General features: G+C 42.3%; 4 protein-coding genes across 4 annotated transcripts; 3 read left to right on the forward strand and 1 right to left on the reverse strand.

Moving 5' to 3' along the window:
- Positions 1-1734: 1734 nt before the first annotated feature.
- CONPUDRAFT_66833 (uncharacterized protein) lies at positions 1735-2304 on the forward strand (the record flags this gene model as incomplete). Its single annotated transcript, XM_007776615.1, has 1 exon — positions 1735-2304. The coding sequence occupies one exon, from the start codon at positions 1735-1737 to the stop codon at positions 2302-2304; it is 570 nt and encodes a 189-aa protein (XP_007774805.1).
- A 526-nt stretch (positions 2305-2830) lies between these two features.
- On the forward strand, positions 2831-3035 carry CONPUDRAFT_159806 (uncharacterized protein; the record flags this gene model as incomplete). Its single annotated transcript, XM_007776901.1, has 2 exons — positions 2831-2914; positions 2961-3035. 2 exons carry the CDS (start codon positions 2831-2833, stop codon positions 3033-3035), a joined length of 159 nt encoding a protein of 52 aa, XP_007775091.1.
- Positions 3036-4059: 1024 nt separating this feature from the next.
- Positions 4060-4666, forward strand: CONPUDRAFT_77818 (uncharacterized protein; the record flags this gene model as incomplete). Its single annotated transcript, XM_007776902.1, has 3 exons — positions 4060-4080; positions 4192-4500; positions 4640-4666. The coding sequence occupies 3 exons, from the start codon at positions 4060-4062 to the stop codon at positions 4664-4666; spliced, it is 357 nt and encodes a 118-aa protein (XP_007775092.1).
- Positions 4667-5160: 494 nt separating this feature from the next.
- Positions 5161-5807, reverse strand: CONPUDRAFT_77819 (uncharacterized protein; the record flags this gene model as incomplete). The annotated part of the gene is made up of 3 exons (XM_007776903.1): positions 5161-5439; positions 5626-5694; positions 5739-5807. 3 exons carry the CDS (start codon positions 5805-5807, stop codon positions 5161-5163), a joined length of 417 nt encoding a protein of 138 aa, XP_007775093.1.
- Positions 5808-9290: the final 3483 nt, after the last annotated feature.

Below are 9290 nucleotides of genomic sequence, written 5' to 3' on the forward strand. Positions count from 1 at the left end.
CAGCTTACAGTCGCCGGTCGCCGGCTTACAGTCGCCGGTCGCCGGTCGCCGGACTTACAGTCGCCGGTCGCCGGTCGCCGGACTTACAGTCGCCGGTCGCCGGTCGCCGGACTTACAGTCGCCGGTCGCCGGTCGCCGGCCGCCAGCTTCACAGTCGCCGGTCGCCGGTCACACTATGGTCACCTGTCCAGTGATGAAAATTAGTCACATGATTGGATTATGGAAAATTTCACTAAGCCCAACATTACACCATGAAATAAGCATGCAGGGAAATTTCACTAAGTCCAACATTACACCATGAAATAAGCATGCAGGGAAATTTCACTAAGTCCAACATTACACCCTAAAATAAGCATACAAGGAAATTTCACTAAGTCCAACATTACACTGTGAAATAAACATACAAGGAAATTCTACCAAGTTCAACATAACACTGTGAACTTTTATTACTAGTGTTAGGGTTAGCGCTCCAGGGTTACAATAGATTAGAGTGTTTAATGTTAGAATTCTGAAACATATAAGACAAAACCCCAAACACTATGTTATATGCGAGTGTAACAGCTAAACTGTTACTCACCAAACTACTGAGGGAACTTGAGGAGGGATAAGTGATGTGAGATATAGATGATGAGTGGTGAGCTTAGAGAGCTGGATGAGAGTGGTGATCTCGAGTATAACAAGTGGATTAGACTGGAGAGTACGCTCCAGGATATGCCTCCTTAAATACAAGTACAGATCTATGATATCATGCTGTGTCTGCCCTAGACTATTTGGGATGATGACTGTACAGTATTTGGTTCGACCAATGGCAATGGCCCTATAACTAATGTCTGACTAAAGGTGTGCCTTGATTGCTAAGAGATTGGTAAGGCGCGCCTGTAATACTGACTAAGGAGATCATGTGCAGTACCAGCTGATGCTAGAAACCATGTGGAACTACTGATACTATCTACTGATCAACTATGATAAGAGTCCAGGCCTTATCAGCTGACGATCTATGGAGATCTAGGCTTGATCAGCTGTTGATCTATGAGATCATAGGTGCTTCTATGCCAGGTGCATAGATATTCCTGCATGACAAATCCTCCATGGTAACCCCAGGGTTTATCCCTATGTCTAGATCGACATAACTTCGAGATATGATAAGATGGAGAGAGATAAGGACACTTCTAGGGGTTAATCTACCATAGATAGGTGTTCTCCCATGTCCTATGTTGTATCTCTTGTATCCCCTTGTACCGGTGGTGTACAACCGTGCAATAAATGTGGAAAAATAGTAGAAATACTGGAATTTGTGACAGCGAGTGTATGTACCTGAAACATATAAGACAAAACTACACTAGTCGTTAGTCTTTGTCTCAACGGGTGAGCGGCAATGAACTGAGCTTACTCCCAAACACTGTGTTATATGCGAGTGGGGGATAAGGACAAGTGTGCTTCACTATGTATACACCAGCATTCCTTTGCTGGCTTCTGCTCCTCCATGCCTTCCGTTGCCCACTTCTTCTTCTTCTTCTTCTGCTTCTCTACTTCTTTCCCTGCTTCTCCGCTTCACTTCTCCCGAGCTGCCCGAGCTGTCACCAAAGCGGTGTCTCAACCGCATTCCAACATTTAATGTGTTGTATACAGGCCTTCTTAGATTAGGTATGATGTCCATTTAGCAAGGCTGAGATCCCTCCTCATAATATGGACCTTATGAATGTTGAATGTTGGAAGTGTCATGCTCTCTATTGGATGGCTGAGAAGCATGCCAAGTCAAGCTGCAAGAACCCCACTTTTTGTCAATGCTGCTTGAATGAAAAAGGCCAGTTTCCTATGCTTGATGTCCTTTGCCATGAATTGCAGCATCTGTGGTCTTCAGATGAGCAAGATGCTGTGAGCCTCTGTCCTAATAGCTGTTGGTATAATAATGCTTTGGCTAAGACATATGTAGGGAGGCAGGGTAAGACCATTGATCAATGTGGTGGTGGCCACTATGTGTTTAAAATTCACGGAGAATTTTGCCATTGCATTGGCTCTCTCTTACCTTTGGACACCTCAGATGCATCATTTGCCCAGCTATACCATCATAACTTTCTTGTTGGTGTCTATGTACAGGCAAAAGAGTTGGCTGATTCTTTGTCTGCTGATGCTGATGTTTCTATCAACATTTGCTTTCAAAAACAGTCTAATAAACAACACAACAGTCTACCTACCTCTAATGAGCTTGCTGTTATTCTGCCTGGTGATGGTGAACAGTATGTTGGACTACATAATATCATGGTCCATAGATGGGGTGGAAGACTCATGCACATCAATGAGTAAAGCCAGCTCTACCTAGACTTGTAACCAGTTACCACATCTTGCATTCCAAAAAGGGAACCAAGCCATAAGCTCTTGTGTCAGCAAGACTGGGACATCTCAACATGCCTTTGGCAGGGAACCTGGGGAGTGTGAAATTAGCTTCTGCTGAGCGCTGGCAGCCTTGGATTCACGGTCAAGCGCGCAACACAACACATCTGGATGTACATAGCATACCTCCTATTACCTCGTCCATATCTTGTCATTTGTTTATTTGATAATCACAGAATTAATCATGCATGTTTTTTTCTATATCCAAGGCCCTCTGATTAAAACAGCTCACAAATTGTTCAACTATTTATCATTTGATTTTGTCAACAATCTCACTCTGCCTGATGCTCTGGTGATACATCAAGCTATCTTGTGATTTGATTTCTACACAAAGAGCCAGAGTGAGCTTCGTGAATTTCAGCTAAGATCTACTCTGAAGACACTTTCTGGAGAGAATGTTATTGTTTGGGCTGAAACAGGCTATGGAAAGACAATAACTATGATCCTTCCACTCCTCCTCAGTCTTCAGCCTTCAAAAATTGCATTGACAATCTCTCTGATGAAGCTCCTTCAACAGAACCATGTAAGCCAATTCCTCGCTGTATTTTAAGCTTCTCACACTGCCACAGGTTGAGGAATTTAATTGCATGGGCATCCCATTGAATCAGATCACTGAGGATACCACAGATGACAAGGAGCTGTGAAAAGTGTATATCTTGGTTGATTCAACACATATAGTGCTTCCTTACCTTTAGTTTTTTTTTTTTTCTACAGAGAATCAAACAAGTATACAACAAGGACATATTCATTGCCCTCAAGCAGCTCTTTTGACTGAAAAGCAGCCATATCTGTTGGCTTGCTTCATCAATGTTTACAAACTGTGCATTCCTCAAGAGCATTGGTTTCTTTTTTATAGATCAAGTGCACTTCATCATTCTGAGTGGATTCCCTCAACGAGGTGAAAAGGATGCCTTTCATCCAGTATACTCACACCTAGGTGAAATCCTGCCTCTACTTTGAACCTGCTGGTCGTCATCCTGTCAGCAACCCTCCCACCACCAATCCTGTACACTGTCCCATGTACAACTACGCAGCTCATGGAATCTGTGAATCAGCCTAATCATGTGTACACTGTACACCAGCTGTACAGTAGCATCAAATGTCTCAAAAACTATCATTTTTCTTGTACCTACTGCACCCAATGCTGAACGGCCACTAAAGACAGTTGTCCTTATCAACAGCTATCTCTTGGCCGCCTGGATTGCCAGCTATCTCTGCTGGTGGATCTCTGACACTCTCAAATTGAGTAAAGTGGAGTTGCACCTCCATTCTTCCATGTCAAGGAATTACATTGATCACATTTTTTCCAAGTGCAAGGCCTCAAGCAAAATCTCTGTGCTTGTCTCAACTTTTATTGCTTCAACTGTAAGTGGATGTTGATTTTTTATATTCCAAAATTAAGTGATTGAATCTAGGGCATTGGTGTCTTTGACATTGAATGTGTGGTGTGCATTGGAGCCTTGTCCAGCATCAAGATGATGCAACAAGAGTTTGGTCAGGGTGGCCAAAACTGCACAATCAAAACCATCTGTCTTGCTGTTGTAGAGCCATGAGCACTAACCACTGAGGACAGCAAGCCACAGAGTAACAAGGAGAAGCAAACTGACCCCAGTGTCTGTGAATATATGCACCTCAAGGCATGTTGGCACAATTATATGAGGAAGAAGAATGTTGATGACAGTTAAAAAGGTGCGTGTGCATGAATTTGAATACTATCAACATTCATATTATTACAGCACTAAAGTTTACAGGATCCTACTGCTGTGACAACCTTTTCAACTAACTATCTTCTTCAAAAAGATGAGGTGGACAAGCTTGTTAAAACAAGCCCCAAATCCCTTTCTTCCCCTTGCTAACCTCATTGTGTTCATAGGAGAGACTCCAGGCTGGGCAAGAGTTTTTAGTCCAGGACTCTTCAAGGTTACTGAGGAGTACAACATTCAGCTTCAAGCCAAGATTCAGGAGAAAAAGCTGGCAAAGAAAACAGCACCAAGGAAACAGAAAAAACTCAAGCAGGAAGAGCTTGACACTGGTGATATTCCCCCTCCTCCTCCTCCAACGGCATTCATGCAACATGTCAGCAAGTTTCAAATTAAGGACAAACCTTGGGTCAGTGACTTTGATACTTTGCAGGCATTCTCACAGCTTCTGAAACATCTAACATGTCTTCTCAAGACACGTTCACCTCCTCATACTCTCAGATTGCATTCAAGGAGCCCCTTGTTGGACGGATGCATGTCCCTACTAGTATTATTTGCCAGCCAAAGTGTCCTGAGCCACCCTCCCAGTTTTCCCAGCCTTTAAAATGAGCTTGCAAGTGTCAGGATGTTGGAAAAATCCTAGGAATATGGCTATATAATTGAAATGTATTGAAATTGCCTCATAATGAATCAAGAATTAAAGTATATTCCAATGGGACCCTTCGGTCATTGTGATAGCTATTTTAAAGTGATTGCCATGGAATTGAGAATCAGTTGAGAACACCCTTATGATGGAAAGCAGCCTTGTCCAATGGAATTTCAATGTTTGCATTGCTTTACAATGGGGATTGCAAACCTATCTTAATAGGAAACCATTGCAAACCCCATTTGGCTTTTTCCGACAGAGTAGAACAATCATAGCATTAGATTATCACTGTAAATATAGCCTGGTCATAATGAATTAGAGAATAGCTATAACATGTTTGCAAGAGCAGGAAGTGTGACATTTGCCCAACTTAATATGTGTCTGAGCATTGAGATAACACTTTCACCAAAATTCTCATCAGCCTCAGGACTCTCCAAAGTCTCTCATGTCAGCATCAACATCATCATTACCACCTCTAGGCTCTGTGTCATTGACATCTGAATGCACAGACTCTAACTCAGAGTCACCATCCTCTTTTGACTCATTACTTGCAAGGAGGTCCTCAATGCCTCCACTTGTTGAATCTTTGTCAGGCTGCATTGGTTCTGGTTCTTTTTCTTTGAAATTGTAATGGTTTGTTCTCACCCACTCCTGGAATGACTTCTGCCAGCTGGAAAAGCCAGTTTTCATCATAGTCAACACCTGCAGATATTATATCAACAGCTTGAACATGAGTAGTTCATCCAGGTGTAGGTATGTGGATTTTTGTCTTGTAAACAATGTGCATGAGCTGAGCAACATTTGTGAGGTGTCTGGTTCAGTGTGACTAGTCCTAATCCAGCATGTGTTGAAGAACTTTGTGAACCAAAATTTGAGCAGGCAAAGTACGGTGATGAAAGCGGCATAAGTCAAGAGCTGTCCCCAGTGTCCACCAACTCTTTTGGGGATGTAGTATGCCTGAAGAGCGTAAAAATAAAGTAAGAGATAGTGAAAAAGTGAACCTTCATTGCATTGATGAGGTGCTCAATACCCATGTCTTGTCCAGTTGCATAATTTGGCTGTCCACACATGTTGATTAGCATAAACTGATGCGTGACATTGCTTTGAAATGTAAGCTTTAACTATATGAAATAAAAATATGACACTTACATGAGCTGAGGTATCCAGATCTTCTTGAGGTTCTGGAGTAGATGAAGCATCTCAGTCATATAATTGAAAGGCAACCTGCACCAGCAAAACCCTCAGTAAGTATACCCAAAAAAAGCTCAATCCGCCCAAAATCACTTGAAGAAACACCCAGAGACAGCTTGTAGGAACACCAGCAAGTCACAGTTCAGCAGGATGACACTTTTGAATGCCTGGCACTAGAAAAATATTCCAATACAATTTGCCAATTTAGTTAAAATACCATGGCCGAGTAGTTTAAGTAATTTTTGCATACCTGTCTGAAAATTATCCAATCTGGGAACTGAGTTTTATTTAAAATAATGTTTGTGAAATTATGCTTATGATTCTGTGACAGGTGTTTGACAGGTGTTTGATTGTTTGCTGCCCAATGAAAATTGTTTGATTTTCCTTTTCTCATATTTTTACTGGCTAATAGCCTTTCTGGGCTGTCAAAAATCTGCAATCAGCTCAGATTCTGAGCCACATTGACAGCCCAGTCCGCTTCATGACTCAGCTGCTATACCAGTATTTGAAATATCTGCTGTCACCTGTCACAGAATCATAAGCATACTTTCACAAACATTATTTTAAATAAAACTCAGTGCCCAGATTGGATAATTTTCAGACAGGTATGCAAAAATTACTTAAACTACTCGGCCATGGTATTTTAACTAAATTGGCAAATTGTATTGGAATATTTTTCTAGTGTGGTTGATTTCTAGGCCCTCTCCAAGGTGTTGTATTGCATCATCCAAGAAATATTTGAGGTATATGCACCAGCCAATGAAAAAGAGCTTGGATGCGCTCAGTTTTGCATCAGCTAGCTCTCAGATTGTCTTGCCAGTCTCAAATTCCCAGTACACAAGTAGATTGGCTTGTAGCACCTGAATAAAGAGAGTGCACATAAGTTTATAGTCCATTTTGTCACCTCCAAGCTGAGAGAGCCATAGTATATTGATACACCAAGCTAAGCTTCCTGGATCATGATAATTGCCTTGGTGCACTGCAATATTTTGCTGGCTAAGATTTAAGAGAATATGAAAAGGCCCTGGACTGAGCTGGAAGACCTCAAAACAATGAGAAGCATTCAAATTGCTGTCTCAAAATTCCATGGTGCTTTGGACACGTGCAAGCATTGATTGATCAATGCTCCGAGGGATATTGAGACTTTTAAAGTGGGTGAGCAACATTTTGAGCTGCACCATGTATGTGATGTTGGGAGGCTTGACATTTCTGACTGTGGTGGACATGTCTATTGTGGTTGTGGATAGCAAGTACTGGTTAGCCTTTTCCCCAGCAGGTAAAGGCAGATATGAATGGTATCAAAGCTTGTCTGGGTTGCCCAAGTAATTGAACACATTCCCAGCCAAGTTTGGAGGGATCTTGACCATGTCAATGACTATGATACCCTGGTCCAGATCAGTTTGAATATCAATTTTGTGGTCTATGAGATCAAGTGAAGCCTGGTGAGCGAGATGTTTATTCAGCAAATAGGCCACAGAGTGTGGGACATGAGGTAGAGGGCAGAGAATGTCCTGTGTTCATGTTGAGCCTTTTCTGTGAGCCATGTCCTGCTGAGTTGGGTGCACAGAGGTTGATATATGCACATTGTCCCACTGTATACCATGAATCCCTAATGTCACCTTGCACGCAAGAGCAATCTACTTGTCAGAAAGTACCTGGTAAATTGTTTGCAAGGTCAAGTAAGCGGGACAAAGACCAACAGCTGCAAAGATATTGAAAGCACAAGTGGAGGGACCATGACTTAGAAGCAAGAGGCCAAATGGAACCTGAAAGACTGTGTTATTTTGCAATCAGAGGTGCAATATATGGGAAATAAGGGCTGTAAAAATCCAATCAACATGTTAGAGGGGCAGCCAGAGCCAGTATAGCATAGACAGAAATACTGCTTTGGTTTTTTTTTACTAAGATCATCTGTGTGAACTTTCTGGTGCTGGATAATCAAAGTAGCAAGTTCACAAGCCACAGGTAAAGATGTCTTGACACTCCAAGTGAGGTTGCTGAGATCAAAAACCTGGAGATACTGAGTATTGACAGTAAGGGAGGACATACATACAAAACAGTTCTGTCTGCATCTCCCAGTTCACCATGTCTATGACATAGTGGACAGCTTGCAGACAAAGCATGACTGTAACCTTTCAATCCCAGCTGGGGAGGTTTGACAGAGTGTTTTATAGGTAATCAAGTGTGCATTTTTTGAGCAAACCCAAGCATTTCAGTGAGAGATAGTGGCGTGTAGCAGGAGCCCAAGTAATGTCTGCCTCAAGCTTGGCAGGAGTGGTTTGCATGTTTGCAAGAAGGAAAAGTGCAGCCATGATCTTGGTGTCCTTTGAGCAGAGAGCTGGATCACATCATGCAATCTTGATAGCGGAGGTGCCAGATACCAAGAGGGTTTTGAGGAAGAAGGGGTCCAGCAAGTTTTCAGGATACAATACTGGTGGACAGGGCCAGTATACTTGAAGTGGGGGTTAATTAACAGGCAGTTGTCCTTGAGGAGCTGCCATTTTTTCCATTCACACAGGATGGGAAGGAAACACAGGCATATATTCAATGGTACGTGCAGCAGAACATGTCTGCTGGGCATGTCCTTACATCTGACAGGAAGTGTGCTTGCATGGTTGCCTCAGCAGAGCTTTGCCAAGGTGACTAATATATTCGCATCTGTTAATTTCACACTCTGCAGGTTGCCTGCTAAAGGTGTGTTGAGATGTGCCAGTCTTGCTGATGCAAAAGCTCCAGGATTGGTCCCATTTAGGGTACGCAGAAGCAGGCTGGTTACAAGTCTAAGCTCTACCTGCTTTTGCATTATGTTCTCCTTTTTCAACTGGATAACTGGGATAGAATCCCAACATTGGTTACACCAGTGGAAACATGCACCAGCACAACCACCAAAGGCATGATAATGTAATCTTGCTTGATTACTATGCATTCTGTGTTCAAACTTGTCCCCCACCCTTTAAATCAAGTCATATAATCTGTGTACAGCACCTCTTTCAGCAGTCTGGAGTTCATGCTTTAGCATTATCAGAGCAATATTGCTTTGGCCAAATTCACAACCACCAAAGTAATTTACTTGCAGATGTCTATTGTAGTGTTGTAGATGCTTTGGCCTAGGATACCAACATGGATGGTAATGATTTTGGCAAAAAAAAAAAACTCCACTCCCCTCTTTTTTTACCGGTGGTACCAGGTTCATGGTTCAAAATCTCTGGGATGCTCTGTAACTAATGTTTGACTAAAGGTGTGCCTTGATTGCTAAGAGATTGGTAAGGCATGCCTGTAATACTGACTAAGGAGATCATTTGTAGCACCAGCTGATACTAGAAACCATGCGGAACTACTGATACTATCTACTGATCAACTAT

This window comes from Coniophora puteana (assembly GCF_000271625.1).
Source record: "Coniophora puteana RWD-64-598 SS2 unplaced genomic scaffold CONPUscaffold_18, whole genome shotgun sequence".
Taxonomy (NCBI): Eukaryota; Fungi; Basidiomycota; class Agaricomycetes; order Boletales; family Coniophoraceae; genus Coniophora; species Coniophora puteana.